A 15796-nucleotide genomic window follows, 5' to 3' on the forward strand; every position below is an offset into this window, starting at 1 on the left:
AACTCAAGTTAGGTTTTCGATTTCTAGTGATTACAAAAGAAATGAAAATTCTCACTGACATAGAAGAGATGTAGAGGTTCCAGGACTCCAGCCATCACCTTTCTAAAAAGATCCAAGGTCTCTATTTTCCAAAGGCCTCTTTCACACCAAACTTTAGCCAGAATGGCCCACATCCTTTCTTCCCCTGAGACAGATATTGTTGCCTATGCTTTAATTTATTTGTTTACAATTTCATCTTTGCCCACCTTCCATGACACAGACTGAGACATTTGGTTTCCCAGCCTCCCTCACGGTGATATGGCCAGCTTTTGGTCAATGAGACTTAAGGGAAGTTTGCTATCAGGCTTCCAGGAAATTTTCGCCTCATTCATGTGAGGAAAGGAACCCTGCTCCCTTCCTTTTGTCATCAGATACAGTTGTATGAAGATGTGATGCCTGGAGCTGCAGCAGCCATCTTGTTACTTGAGACAATATGCTAACACACTGAGGGTGGCAAAGCAGAAGGACACAAAGAAACCAAATACTTGATGGTGTCACTGAGTTGTTGAGCCACACTGAAACTACCTACCTCCATATTTCTTTCCCTCATTTACTTTATTACTTATAGCCAAAATAATCTTCATTGATGCACTCTTTACATTTCCAGTGAGAAACTCAATTGGAAAAGGAAGTCATCCTGCTGGAGAGAGCAGCAACAAGCCCTGAATTTCACTGGCCCCAGACATTTGATCAGATGACAAATACTCATGTATGTTTTTGTGCCAAACTCTGTGTTAAATGCTGGTGATAACGACATGGTCTCTACCTTTGTGTAACTCTCAGTTTAGAGAGGAAGTCAGAGGTTAAACAAGTAATTACATATTTACATACAAGAAGCAGGAAGTTCAGAGCCTCTAGGACCTAATTCATAGCCAAGACAGGTTTGGGTCATGGGTTAGAGAGGGGTCCTCTAAGATGATAACATTTCCCTTTATGCTTGAAATATTAATGATGCAGAGCAAAGAATCCTGCTCCAGGGGCAGTAAACTCTAGAAGCAAAGGCCTGGAGGCAAACTAAAGTATGAAGAAGAGAAGCAGGGGTGAAATTTCTGGAAGGGGAGGTTAGAGAGGCCGACAGAGGCCAAACCACAAGGCTTCGAACGTCCCAATGAGGAGCTTGGACAATATCTGAAGGGCAATGGGCAGCCCTAGAAGGGCTTAAAGAGGAGAGGTATGTGATCTGATTTGAGATGAAGATTCTGGGAACTGGATGGGGCGTAGCCTGGAGGAGGCAAACATCGATATAGGAAGACCTTTCCAGAGAATGAGGCAGGGCACCCTCTCCAGCTCCCAGCCGCACAGCACGCCCTGCCCGGCCGCCACAGACCCTTGCCCGCTTGAAGGATGTACAAACCACACTGTTCGGTTAGCAGGAGTCCCTCCCAGCCGTGGAGTCCCATCTCCTTAGTTGCATGAATACAGGGAGAATCTTCCTGGGCGCTGAGAGAGGGAGACGGGAAGTCCCACTTCCCAGGTCAAACCATCCATCACAGTGGGACAGGAAGTCCCTGACTGCTACGAAGGCGAAACAGGAAGTCCCGCCCCCAAAGTCCTGCACAGAGCGAGCCACTCGGCCGGCTCACACCTGTGTAGCCGTCCGAACGGTTTTGGGGTCCCCACCTGGAGGCATGCCGGTGGCCTAGAAGAAAGAAGAGGGACGGGGAACAACCACAAGAGTTACCCTGGATGTGACATAACTCACCCTTTCCCAGCGCTAGCTCGCACCATTCCAAAATTAGCTGAGTTCCCTCCATTTGCAAGGGGGAAAAAGGTCTAGTCACCCTTGGGAGAAATAAGGCGTGCAACAACTCAAAGTTTATGGGGAAGAGATGTTCTATCCCACTTCAGAGAGACAATGGAAGTTTCCCAATTTTTATGGAAATGAATGAAGGCATTTTGGGAAAATTGGAATTTCATGCATATATATATATATATAATGGAAAGTCCTGTCCAACTTCTGTGTATCAAAAAAAAAAAGGGAAAATCTATCAACTTTCTGAACCAACAAAAAAAGCTGGAGGAAGAGAATTCTGACCATCTCCTCTGCCTGACTAAAACACAAAAATTTCCACCCCCATTCTAGGACCCTGGGGCACCCATACTCACTGGGTGGGCCCTGATTGGGCTAGGGTTCTCCAGTGGTACTTGGAGGGGCAGAGGCTGTGGGGTGTGCACTGGGGTCAAGCTCTGCACCTTCTTTTCCGGTTGGGGGACTACAGGGGTCCATGTGCCGGGTTGCTTCTTCTTCTTATGCACCTCTCCTAGGAAAGGGAAGAGGAAGAGAAATAGGAACACTTGATTGGCTGTACGCACATGCCCATTCAGTCAATGGCAAAGGAAGCTGGGCTGAAGGTGGATTAAATGGACTGGAGGTAACTGCTGCTGATTGGTTCAGAGGCTGAACCAGTGGGACTCTTTTCAGGGGTGGGTTCCCCACTTACTTCGAAAGCGGCACAGACAGCAGATGCACAGGAGGAGAAGAGCTGCCAGGAGCGCCAGGCCTAGTAGGGACCCCAGAACGATGCCAGCGATGGCCCCGGGGCCCAGGGTGGGACCTGGAAGAAACCAAGAGAAAGGGAGTAAGGGGAAAGGAACCAAAGCTGGACCTGTTTCCTGAGCCTTCTGCCTCAACCCTCCGCTCGTCAGAACCCAGGAATCTAAGACCCCTTACACCCTCAGTTCACTGAACGTTTCCTGAATGACTGTAGTGTGTCTGGCATTCTGTCAGGTGGTGAAGATCCATTGGTGAGCAAACCAAGATACCTGCTTTCCTGTGGGTTGATATTAATATTAGGAGGGAAATCAGAAACAAATGTGTAAACAGATAACATAATTACAGATTGTGTTCAGAAGAAAAAATAAATGTGCTATGAGAGAAATTTGTTTTTGATGTCTCTGCTTTCCGGAGCAAAGGCAGACACATCATTTTGCTGGCAAAGGTCCCTACAGTCAAAGCTCTGGTTTTTCTAGTTGTCATATACAGATGTGAGAACTGGACCAGAAAGAAGGCTGAAAGCCAAAGCATTGATGCTTCTAAATTGTGCTAGAGAAGACTCTTGAGAGTCTCTTGTACTTCAAGGAGATCAAACCAGTCAATTCTAAAGGAAATCAACACTGAATATGCATTGGAAGGACTGCTGCTGAAACTAAAGTGCTAATCCTTTGGCCACCTGATGCGAAGAGCCTACTCATCGGGAAAGACCCTGATGCTGGGAAAGATTGAAGGCAAAAGGAGAAGGGGGTGGCAGAGGATGAGATGGATGGATGGCATCAACCAATACAATGGACATGAACTTGAGCAAACTCCTGGGGATAGTGAAGGACGGGAGTCTGGCATGCTGTGGTCCATGCTGTTGCATCAGACACGACTTAGCCACTGAACAACAACAAAAGATAGAACTAATGGAAGAGGAGGTGACATTTAGAAAAGTTGGTGAGGGAAGGTCCTCGAGGAAGTAACATTTGAGCAAAGACCTGGGGAATAGGGAGCCAGGCATGCTAGACAGGGGGACAAGGGTGTTCCAAGCAGAGGGAACAGAAAATGCAGACTCAGAAGCAGGAAAGAGTTATCTGTGTTCAATGAAGGCCAGTGTGGGTGGAGGATATGGAATGAAGGTGGAAGAGGTAAGGGTTGAGGTTAGAGGGATTAAGAGGGGCCAGAGCCTGGGCATGAAAGGCTTTTAAGCAAGGCAGCAGCAACACGGTCTGATTTGCATAACTTTGGCATCTACTTGGAGGATGGACTGTAGGCTTGCAAGAGGGGGCATAAAGACACCAAGAAAATGGCTACTGCAGTCCAGGCAAGAGAGGACTGTGGTACCTGACCAGAGTGTAGAAGTGAAGATGGAAAGAAGCAGATGATTAAGAAAGCATTTTGGAATAGAATTTGTACCCTGCTCTTGCGTGAAAACTGTATAAATTTTAATTATGTTGGATTGGCTCATAGTGCTTTTCAGATCCTCTATATCCTTCTACTTTTCTGTCTATACATTCTATTAATTTTTGAGTGTGATATTGAAAGTCCAGCTAAATATCTTAATTTATCTACTTAGAAAATAATTGCAATATACAGTTGAACTACGTGTAACTTTGTTCTGTATTTTCGAAGTCTCCTGTAAAGGTATTATCATACTTTCATGGTTTAAAAAATAAAAAATTTAAAACTCAAAAAAAAAAAAAAAAGCATTTTGGAAGGAAGTGATGGGACTCTGGAGATATCTGGGATATTACAGGTGATGTCAGCATGTGGGTAATACCATTTTCCAGGACAGAAAGACTGGAGAGCTGACAGGAGCTGGGTGGGCAGGGTATAGTTTGGAGAAACATCAAGAGGTTTATTTTGGACATGTAAAGTCTGAAATGTCAGTTGGACATTCAAAGTGAAGATGACAAGTAGGGAGGTGGCTTTTCAAGCCTGCAGTTCAGAGGTCTGGGCTGGAGATCAGATATTTGAGCGTCATCTGAGTATTGATGATATTTAAGGCAGTGAGAGTGGAAAGGCCACACTGGGAAGAAATATAGGTGGAGAAGAGAGCTAAGGAAGGACGCATCCAGTACTTAGAAGCTCAGAGTATTCGCAACTACCGAAACCCCCACGCTTCACAGCTAGAGAGTCTGCGCACTGCCACGAAAGATCCTGCACAATGCAAAGAAGGTCCCGTGTGTTGCAACTAAGACTGATGCAGCTAACTAAATCAATAAAAATTTTGAAAAGGAAGTTGGAGAGTGTTATTAATTGTCTCCTTCCCCAAAAGATAATAGTACCCGTGAACGTGACTTTACTTGGAAATACAGTCTTTGCGGATGTAATCAAGTCAACATCTTGAATATGCAAAGACTTCATTTCCAAATAAGGTCACACAGCTATGTATCTACATTTTTCCCAGCATCACTACTCTGGCCCTTTGGGGTCATTAATAAGTGAAATAAGGGTTTCCTGAACACAAGCCCTGACATACCTTGACAGCTGATCTGACAACTGAGACAGTTTCAAAGTAACTAACAGGCAGGATAAGCTGGACAAAGGGATGACTCACTTCCCAGGTGAGATGGAGTGGACGGCGTGAGATCTCATCGCGCTACTCAGGCATGCAATTTAAAACTTCAGTTCAGTTCAGTTCAGTTGCTCAGTTGTGTCCAACTCTTTGCGACCCCATGAATTGCTGCAGCGCCAGGCCTCTCTGTCCATCACCACCTCCCGGAGTTCACTCAAACTCATGTCCATCGAGTCGGTGATGCCATCCAGCCATCTCATCCTCTGTTGCCCCTTCTTCTCCTGCCCCCAATCCCTCCCAGCATCAAAGTCTTTTCCAGTGAGTCAACTCTTAGCATGAAGTGGCCAAAATATTGGAGCTTCAGCTTTAGCATCAGTCCTCCCAAAGAACACCCAGGACTGATCTTTAGAATGGACTGGTTGGATCTCCTTGCAGTCCAAGGGACTCTCAAGAGTCTTTTCCCACACCACAGTTCAAAAGCATCAATTCTTTGGCGCTCAGCTTTCTTCACAGTCCAACTCCCACATCCATACATGACTACTGGAAAAACCATAGCCTTGACTAGATGGACCTTTGTTGGCAAAGTAATGTTTCTGCTTTTCAATATGCTATCTAGGTTGGTCATAACTTTCCTTCCAAGGAGTAAGTATCTTTTAATTTCATGGCTGCAGTCACCATCTGCAGTAATTTTGGAGCCCAAAAAGATAAAGTCTGACACTGTTTCCACTATTTCCCCATCTATTTCCAATAAAGTGATGGGACCAGATGCCATGATCTTCGTTTTCTGAATGTTGAGCTTTAAGCCAACATTTTCACTCTCCTCTTTCACTTTCATCAAGAGGTTTTTTAGTTCCTCTTCACTTTCTGCCATAAGGGTGGTGTCATCTGCATATCTGAGGTCATTGATATTTCTCCCGGCAATCTTGATTCCAGCTTGTGCTTCATCCAGCTCAGTGTTTCTCATGATGTACTCTGCATATAAGTTAAATAAGCAGGGTGATAATATATAGCCTTGACGTACTCCTTTTCTTATTTGGAACCAGTCTGTTGTTCCATGTCCAGTTCTAACTGTTGCTTCCTGACCTGCATATAGGTTTCTCAAGAGGCAGGTCAGGTGGTCTGGTATTCCCATCTCTTTCAGAATCCAAGAAACACCTGGGGTAACAGGCAAATTTGGCCTTGGAATACAGAATGAAGTAGGGCAAAGGCTAATAGAGTTTTGCCAAGAGAACACGCTGGTCATAGCAAACACCCTCTTCCAACAAAACAAGAGAAGACTCTACACATGAACATCACCAGATGGTCAACACTGAAATCAGACTGATTATATTCTTTGCAACCAAAGATGGAGAAGCTCTATACAGTCAGCAAAAATAAGACTGGGAGTTGACTGTGGCTCAGATCATGAACTCCTTATTGCCAAATTCAGACTTAAATTGAAGAAAGTAGGGAAAACCACTAGACCATTCAGGTATGACCTAAATCAAATTCCGTATGATTATACAGTGGAAGTGGGAAATAGATTTAAGGGACTAGATCTGACAGACAGAGTGCCTGATGAACTATGGATGGAGGTTCGTGACACTGTACAGGAGACAGGGATTAAGACTATCCCCATGGAAAGAAATGCAAAAAAGCAAAATGGCTATCTGAGGAGGCCTTACAAATAGCTGTGAAAAGAAGAGAAGAGAAAAGCAAAGGAGAAAAGGAAAGATATAAACATCTGAATGCAGAGTTCCAAAGAATAGCAAGGAGAGATAAGAAAGCCTTCCTCAGTAATCAAGGCAAAGAAATAGAGGAAAACAACAGAATGGGAAAGACTAGATATCTCTTCAAGAAAATTAGAGATACTAAGGGAACATTTCATGCAAAGATGGGCTCGATAAAGGACAGAAATGGTATGGACCTAACAGAAACAGAAGATATTAAGAAGAGGTGGCAAGAATACACAGAAGAACTGTACGGAAAAGATCTTCACGACCAAGATAATCACGAAGGTGTGATCACTCACCTAGAGCTAGACATCCTGGAATGTGAAGTCAAGTGGGCCTTAGAAAGCATCACTACAAACAAAGCTAGTGGAGGTGATGGAATTCCAGTGGAGCTATTTCAAATCCTGAAAGATGATTCTGTGAAAGTGCTGCACTCAATATGCCAGCAAATTTGGAAAACTCAGCAGTGGCCACAGGACTGGAAAAGGTCAGTTTTCATTCCAATCCCAAAGAAAGCCAATGCCAAAGAATGCTCAAACTACCGCACAATTGCACTCATCTCACACAATAGTAAAGTAATGCTCAAAATTCTCCAAGCCAGGCTTCAGCAATACGTGAACCATGAACTTCAAGATGATCAAGCTGGTTTTAGAAAAGGCAGAGGACCCAGAGATCAAATTGCCAACACCCGCTGGATCATGGAAAAAGCAAGAGAGTTCCAGAAAAACATCTATTTCTGCTTTATTGACTGTGCCAAAGCCTTTGACTGTGTGGATCACAATAAACTGTGGAAAATTCTGAAACAGATGGGAATACCAGACTACCTGACCTGCCTCTTGAGAAACCTATTATGAATCGTTTATTTCTGAGATTTTCCATTGAATATTTTAAGACCATGGCTGACCCCTGGTAACTGAAACTTTGGAAATAAAAACTGAGGATAAAGGGGCTACTGTATCTTTTGCAGGGGGGAGCACAATTCAACCAATCAAGTCAAGATGAGATCATGAGGGTGGGTCCTCATCGGATATGACTTGTGTCCTTACAGGAAGACAGAGACATATACAGGGATGAGGAAGAGACTGTGAGAGGCTAGAAGCAGAGGCTGGAGTAATGTCAAGGATTAACAGTCACTATCAGAAGACAGAGGGTCCCTGGTGGCTCAGCTGGTAAAGAATCTGCCTGCAATACGGGAGACCTGGGTCTAATCTCTGGGTTGGGAAGATCCCCTGGCGAAGGGAACGGTACCCACTCCAGTATTCTGGCCTGGAAAATTCCATGGAGTATATAGTCCATGGGGTCAAATAGAGTCGGACATGACTGAGGGACTTTCACTTTTGCTTTATCAGAAGCTGCTGCTGCTGCTGCTGCTGCTAAGTCGCTTCAGTCGTGTCCAACTCTGTGTGACCACAGAGACAGCAGCCCACCAGGCTCCCCCATCCCTGGGATTCTCCAGGCAAGAATACTGGAGTGGGTTGCCATTTCCTTCTCCAATGCATGAAAGTGAAAAGTGAAAGTGAAGTTGCTCAGTGGTGTCCAAGTCTTAGTGACACCATGACTGCAGCCCACCAGCCTCCTCCGTCCATGGGATTTTCCAGGCAAGAGTACTGGAGTGGGGTGTCATTGCCTTCTCCATATCAGAAGCTAGAAAGAGGCAAGTGAGGATTCTTCATAGAATCTCAGAGGCAGGGACTTCCCTGGGGTCCTGCGGTTAAGAATCTGCCTTCCAATGCATGGGATGTGGGTTTGCTCCCTCACTGGGGAACTAAGATACAATGTGCTTTGAGGCAACTAAGCCTGTGGGCTTCAATGAAGCCCCAGTGCAGTCAAAATTTTAAAATTAATTTAAAAAAAGAATCTGCCTTATTCAGATCGGATGTGCGGTTCAATCCCTGGTCAGAGGAGATAAGATTCTACAGGCCACAGGCAGCTAAGCTCTGTGGGTCACAACTAAAGAAAAGCGCACACGCTCTAGAGCCCAGGTTCCACAAGTGAAGCCTGTGCACCACAAGGAACACAGTACAGGAAAAACAAAAACAAAAAAAAACTCAACAATCTCAGAGGCAGCCTGACCCTGCACAGACTCCTGGCTTCCAGAGTTGGCAGAGAATACATTTCTGTTGTTTCCAGCCACACAATTCAAGGTACCTAATTACGGCAACCCCAGGAAACTAACGCAGAGAAAGAAGGAAGATCCAACTTAAAGAGACTTGAGATGGGGAAGTCCAGGAGAAAGGCTCCAACTCACCGGCCTGGTAGATCTGGCTTTGGGAGGGCATCCCTGGCTGGCCCCCCAGGGTGGGCAGGATACGAAAGACCCAGGTCCTGGGATTCTGAAGAGGGAGGGGCACCACAGCTGAACGTTCCCGCGGCCCCAGGATGAGCAGGGAGACCCAGTCCGAGGCAATGGCTCTGCCCGGGTCAGGGCCCTCCACCTGTGCCTGGATCTGGAAACGGCTGATCAGGGCCCCACGCTCCACATCCCAAGTCAGCACTGCTGCGTCCCGGGTTCGCTGCAGCCTCCACGAGGAGATGGACGGTCCTGGGGGGGTGAGGGGGGTCAAGGTGGAAGCTGGATCCACTGGTCCAAGAGGGAGAGGAACCTGGACTCCTAAGTCCTAGAAGCAGAGGGTCTGGAGACCCCAACTCCTGGATCTAAGAAAGGAAGAGACTGGGGGCCTGGACTCTTGGGTCTGAAGAAGCAAGGGTCTGAGGGTTCCCTGGAAGAAGTGACTGGGGTCCATGATTCCCTGAGGGATCAGGGAAATGGGGGTGGGAATCCTAGGGTCTGGGGTTGGAGGAGGCCCAGGACCAAGATTTCTGTGTCTGAGGGAGGAGGGGGCTGGGGGTCTGGAGCCCTAGGTCTGAGGGAGGAACTGGCTGGAATCCCAGTCTCCTGGGTTTGGGAGAAGAGAGGTTCTGGGAAAAGGTGGGACTCACCAATGAGGGTGATCTTGTCGGCCCCAGCACCCAGCGCCCCACTGCACAACACGGAGTAATTTCCCAGGTCCCGATCCAGGCTGAAGTTGCCAATGAGAAGTCTCCGCCCATCCTCGGTGAGCCGCAGGCGTCCCCCACCTCCTGGGGCCAGGGGCCGCCCTTCCCGGGCCCAGGATGCTCGGGAAGGTGGGGGACAGCCAGACGCCTGCAGCGCTACCTCTGCCTCTCCGGACCGTGTCTCCTCTACGATCGGGTGAAGCAGGACCTTTCGGGGGGCCTCTGAGGCGGAAGAAACCCGAGTAAGAAAGTCAAAGAAGGAGTCCTGCGCCCTTTGGTGAATCTAATAGGGTACCTTAGACACAAGAGGAAGATCTGCCCTTTCACTCTCTCCCTCATTCATTCGTCTTTCTTAACAGGACTTATGAAGTACGTGCAACAGACCAGGTCATATTATTCTCAACCATTTGTTGCTCTGAACACGTGGGAAAGTGTCAGTTCTCTTGGTGGGTCCAGGAAAGAAATTTTGGACCGGCCCCTGCTTGAGGTATAGAGAAAACCTCCAAACATCTGTAGGGTTAAAAACAGAGGAAATCCCCCTCCTGAAGGACCAAAGCAGTACCCGCTCCTCCTCGGGGGAAACAGTAAGGCAATTCCACAGGCTCTCACCCGGGGTGACAGTGCACGTGCGCGTGGTCACCAGGTGGCGAGCAAGGCAGGTGACGGAGACGCCGCTGAGCCGGGGGTGGGCGGGGACCACTGCCTGGAGCACAGAGGACGCCAGTCCCTCCTGGACGCCTTCCGGGAGACCCTGGAACTTCAGGGAGGCGGCAGGGGCCCCGCCGGGCCACGAGCATCGGAAGCGGAGGCTGCGATCCCCAGGACCCCCTTCGACTGAGCACTGAGGGGACCCAGGGGGCAGATCTATGGAGTAAAGGGAGAGATCAAGGGGTCAGTCGGCTCTGTGTCCGTTCTGCCCCCAGCCCCTTCACTCCTCTTCTTCACCTGACCCCGCCCAGTAGGCACTGACCCCGCCCATTCTTCTGTAAACCCCTTTCGCTTTCCGGCAACTCCAGGGCTAAGTGGATAGCCCCACTACCTGTCCCGGATTTCCTAAGGAAGCTTCATCTTGCCACTCTGATTCTTTTCCTTCCGCTCTTAGCCCCGCTCCCTTTTCTAGCTCCACCCCTTCCACCAGGGTCTCGGCCCCCTCTTTGACCCTTCCCTTTTGTTGACACCCCTGCCCTTCCTACTGGGCCCTGCCCCTTTTCTAAAATGATCCTGTCCCTTTCTAGAATGAATTCGCCCCTTCCTCTTGTGACTCCGTCCCCTTTCCCAGGTAACTTCTTTTCCTGATCCCAGTTACTGGCCCAAGCAACTTAGGCCCTTTCCTATCTCCTGCTGGTGCGGCTACTAAGTCGCTTCAGTTGTGTCTGACTGTGCGACCCCATAGACGGCAGCCCACCAGGCTTCCCTGTCCCTGGGATTCTCCAGGCAAGAACACTGGAGTGGGTTGCCATTTCCTTCTCCAATGCACGAAAGTGAAAAGTGAAAGTGAAGTCGCTCAGTCGTGTCCGACTCTTAGCGACCCCATGGACTGCAGCCCACCAGGCTCCTCCGTCCATGGGATTTTCCAGGCAAGAGGACTACTTTTTGTCATTTACTTTGTTGTTCAGTCACTCAGTCGTGTCCGACTCTTTGCCGGCCCATGCACCGCGGCTCACCAGGCTTTCCTGTCCTTCACTATCTCCCAGAGTTTGTTCAAACTCATGTCCATTGAGTCGGTGATGCCATCCAACCATCTCATCCTCTGTTGCTCCCTTCTCCTCCTACCTTCAACCTTTCCCAGCATCAGGGTCTTTTGCGATTTACATCCACTGCTTGATTTGTAGAGATTGCCCCTTGCCCAGAAGTCCCCGCCCTCTCGGTGATGACCCAGGCCCTTCTCCTCGCCATCCTTTTTCCTCTCCTTCTGCTGGGCACCCCTGTTCCTCTACAGAGATCTCCGCCCCTCCCTGCCGGCCCCGCCCCTCCACGAGTCCCAGCCGCTCGCTGGTACCGCCCCTTCTCCCGGGCATCCCCGCCCCTCCTTGGTGGCCCCGCCCCCGCATCCTGCCCAGCCTTGCTCACCCGCCACCGTGAGGTTCAGCAGCGAGCGGCGGCGGCTGCTGGTGCGCGGGTTCCTGGCGATACAGGCGTAGGCGCCGGCGTGGCCGGGCTGGACCTCGGGCAGCAGGAGGCGCGGGCCGGCAGGCACGGCGGCTTCGGTGGGGTCGGCCAGACTCCAGGTGATGTCGGCCGGTGGCCGCGAGGCGGCGGTGCAGCTCAGGGTCACGTTGCTGCCCGCGGTGACATACTGGGCGGGGTTGGCATCGCGGTTCGAGGAAACAGTGATGACCGGCAGATCCGGGCCATCTAGGCAGAGGAAGGGGGTTGAAACCGCGAAGGTCAGGGTCATCTGGGGCCGCTCCAGGATTTCCGAAGATGGGACATCCTCCCTAGGGACTCCAGGAGCCTAAGCCCTCAGATCCGTGTCCCCGACTGGAGGCGTCCCCCTACTCACAGAAAACACTGACGTCGGCCGCGGCCTCTGTGTGGCCGAAGGGGCTGTGGACGCGGCAGGTGTACCGGGCGTGGTCGCTGCGCACCGGACGCGCGATGAGAAGCTGGTCACCCTCTGCGCGGATCCGCAGTGGCTCTGCTCCCGCAGACTCCACTGTATCCAGGGCGCGTCCGTCTCGTGTCCAGCTCAGCTCCCCGCGACCCGGTCCCCACCCCATGCAGCGCAGCCGGAGCTCCGCTGCTCCTTCCTGGGTCTCCGGAGCCTTGGGCTCCATGGACAGCTTGGGCAGGGGCTCTGGGGAGGGGGCACGGGCTCAGGACTAGGCTCTCAGCCCCTGGGGCCCTTAGGTCCAAGACCCGGTCCCTGCCACCTCTTACACCCAGGACCTGGCCCAGCTGAGTCCCCGTCTAAGCCCTCCTCTTAGCCCCAGGAATCCTCTTCTCACCGACTGAGTGCCCAACTCTCTCCTCTCCGGGACTCAGGAGTCAGTGCCCCCAGGAGTTTTGGTCCTCAGGTCCAGCTTCCCTCAAGCATTGGCCTTGACCCCCAGCTCCTCTTCTGCCTCTTCCCTGCCCAGGAGTCCTCTCCCTTGTCTAGGAACCCCTGCTCTACGGAGGACACAGCCGCAGAACAGTGGTAACCTGCCCACCAGCAGGCCCCTGCAGTCAGCAATCTGGAGTTCAGAGCCCACTTACCATATACGCCCACCGTGAACTCCCGGATCTGCAGGGAGACCCCAGCCCGGATGACCTCCGCTGTGTAGACCCCAGCATCCTTCAGCTGAGCAGAGGTGAGCTCCAGGCCCCCTTGGGCCTGGTCAAATCGTAGGCGGTCTCGGTAAGTGGGGTCCAGGCTAGTCAGAGGGGCCCCTGCCCCCAGGCCCCCCGCTGCTAACACCTTGGAACCTCGGCGCCAAACCACCAGAGGGGGTGAGGGGCCAGGGCTGGGGACTGGAACCAGCCGGAGCTGAATGGTGGTCCCCACCAGGACTGCAAGAGGCTCCCCCGCCTGAGGGGGGAAGCTTGTCCCCACGTGGGCCTCTGAGGACACTTTAGAACCCAGGCTCTGGGCAGAGAACTCAAGATCCCCATCCTTAGGGGAGTATTTTGAAGCTGGGGCCTCCACAGAGACTTTAGTATCAGGGAAGTGAGCAGAAATGCCGGAAGCTGGGGTTTTAACAGACAAGGAAGGCTCCCGGCTTGGGGCAGCAACTTGCAAACCCGAAGTGTCAGGAGATACATTGGAACTAGGGATTCCAGAGAAGGGTTCCAGATTCAGATTTTCGCTCTGAGCAGAAATACTGGACTCAAAGGAATCGTTCAAATTCAGCCCCTTGGGAGACCATTCAGAAAGTGGGGTATCCGTGGAGACTTTTGAGCCTGTCGTCTGATCTGGGAATTTCCAGCTGGGGAGATTGGTGGAAGGAACTTTCGCACCCGGGCCCTGGGAAGAGCTTTCTGAGTGTGAGGAGAGATTGGTTCTCTGAATTTCAGAAGAGGCTTGGAAGGCAAGGACCTCTACTCCGGAGGCTGCAGAGGAGAGAAGGGGAGGGTGTTGCTGGGCTGCAGAAAAGGGGGCTGGTGGGGAACCGGCTGAGCTGGGGGCTTACCCAGGAGCAGGAGGAGCTGCAGAGCCCGTGAGGTGTCCATGGTGCTGGCCGCACCCGCGAGGATACTGGAGCAAGACCTAGGGCCTGCACTGATCCCTCTGGGGCTGGACAAGTCTGACAGGACTGGTAGCTTCCTGGGCGGGGAAGAAAGACAGATGTAGTGGGAGGTGCCAGGATCCCCCACCCAGATCTGGTGGCTGAGCCACCGACCCCACCCAATTTGTCCTCATCAACTAGTCCCAGCTTGGGGCGCGGTGCCTAACCGGACCCCTGCACTCCCCACTTGCCGGGGCTCGGGGGTTGGGGTAGGGTAGATGGTGAGAGTGGAATCCCAGCTGGAAACTTAGTAGCAAGCTTGTGGAGAGGAGTAGGGGAGGTGAAGCCAGGAAGACTGCCTGGAGGAGGGTGAGGCGTGCTTTCAGAGAGCCCCCTTCTTAATGGCTGTGGTCTTCTTCCCCTGCAGCCTCCTGGCCTCCAGTCCACTCTGTCCTGCCAGGCCTCAAATACCCCTGGTCTGATCCTGCTCCTCCTCTGCTCTCCATGGTCCCTTTTTGCCCTCAGGGCTGTTTTGAGTGGCTGTTTCCCACCCAATCAAATCTCCTGAGACCCACCCAGAGCTGTGTCTCCTTGACCCCTAGACCCCTAGTCACACTCTCTGTCCCACTAAACTTAGGATCTTTCCTCTAACCCCACCCTCAGGCGTTCTCCATCTCCATTCAGCTCCACCTTCTAGAGGGATGCTGGAAGCCTTCCTCCTGCCTCTCTTCCCCTCACTGCTGTTAATCTCCAGATCCCATACCACCCCCTTGGCCCCCTGAATCTCTCTGCTCCATCCCTTCCTCCCTTTCTACTGGCATGACCCCAGCACAGGCCCTGACTCCTGTCTCTATCCCCTTGCCTAGCCTCCTCCCTCCAGCCCATGGATCCCCAGATGGTCGAGTCTTTCTAACCCCAGAGCTGCTCCCCCCCGCCCCTCGGCCAACCCACACAGCCCTCCTACAGCTCCCCAGCATCTGCCCTGGGAAGACAACCAAGTTCCTCATCCAAACATCCAGGTCCTGCATCACGTAGAGCCACCCACTCCTTTTCCCCTCCAGCACTTACTCTTTGAACACTCTGCCATTCTTCAGCCCATCTCTTCCCTCCCAGCCTTGGCCTGGACAGTTTCCTCTGCCTGGAATGTTCTGGCTCAGTCCCCCACCCCCTCCCACCTAGCTAAACCACAACTTGTCCCTCAAGTCTCACCTTATTAGGAACCAAAATAATAATTACCCACTTATCATGGGCCAGGAACTGTGCAAAATGCTTCTCCAGCATTACCGGCTAGAGCCCCTTCTAATCGCTCTATGAGCTGAGTGTTTATGAACCAGGATACTGTGGCTCAGAGATGTGAAGGGACCTGCTGGAGGTTGCCGAGGCAGAGGGAAGAGCTTAGTCTGTGACGGTCAGGCTGCTCACTCCTCCTGAGAGCTTCCCCCCAACCCCACGCTAATGATAATAATGGTCATAATAGAGAGTGAGCATTTTCTGCACATCAGGTATGGTTTCTGCACATCATGGTATGGTGCTATTGTAATTAACCCTTCAAAATCCCATGGGGTAGGTTTTGTAGCTTGAAAATGGCAAAAACCACCACACTTCTTCTATTAAGAAATAGAGTCTGTGCCCCCTTTCCTTGGATCTGGGTGGGCTCTGGGACTGTTGGACCAAGAGAGGGTTCAGCACAAGTGGCCCTGTGCGTTTCTGTATCTAGGCCTTGAGAGACTGGCACTGTCCACTCTCTGTACTGTGGGGCACTCCCTCTTGGGAGTCAGCTGCCATGCTGCGAGGAAGCTCAATCACCCCCACGGAGAGGTATCGTGGCCAACAGCCAGCTCAAGTCAACAGCTCCAGGCATGTGACTGGGGCATCTAGGACTTCCCATTAGAGCCACCCAAACAGA

The 15796-nt window shown here is 51.1% G+C and overlaps 1 protein-coding gene across 1 annotated transcript; it reads right to left on the minus strand.

The window, feature by feature from the left end:
• Window positions 1-1599: 1599 nt before the first annotated feature.
• On the minus strand, window positions 1600-13894 carry VSIG10L (V-set and immunoglobulin domain containing 10 like). The gene is made up of 10 exons (XM_068993002.1): window positions 13855-13894; window positions 12941-13774; window positions 12246-12539; window positions 11813-12097; window positions 10352-10606; window positions 9686-9964; window positions 8994-9287; window positions 2481-2594; window positions 2146-2300; window positions 1600-1678 (listed from the first exon to the last, which is right to left on the minus strand). The coding sequence occupies exons 1-10, from the start codon at window positions 13892-13894 to the stop codon at window positions 1619-1621; spliced, it is 2610 nt and encodes an 869-aa protein (XP_068849103.1). The 3' UTR covers window positions 1600-1618.
• Window positions 13895-15796: the final 1902 nt, after the last annotated feature.

The sequence above is a fragment of the Capricornis sumatraensis genome, chromosome 20 (assembly GCF_032405125.1).
Source record: "Capricornis sumatraensis isolate serow.1 chromosome 20, serow.2, whole genome shotgun sequence".
Taxonomy (NCBI): domain Eukaryota; kingdom Metazoa; phylum Chordata; class Mammalia; order Artiodactyla; family Bovidae; genus Capricornis; species Capricornis sumatraensis.

Excerpts from the sequence above, each read along its gene's own strand:
- VSIG10L (XM_068993002.1), bottom strand. The coding sequence starts at position 13,894 with ATGGACACCTCACGGGCTCTGCAGCTCCTCCTGCTCCTGG. Across the intron at positions 13,775-13,854 it reads GCAGCTCCTCCTGCTCCTGG|CCTCCGGAGTAGAGGTCCTT; the intron begins GTAAGCCCCCAG and ends TCTCCTCTGCAG. Across the intron at positions 12,540-12,940 it reads GTTCACGGTGGGCGTATATG|AGCCCCTGCCCAAGCTGTCC; the intron begins GTAAGTGGGCTC and ends CCCCCTCCCCAG.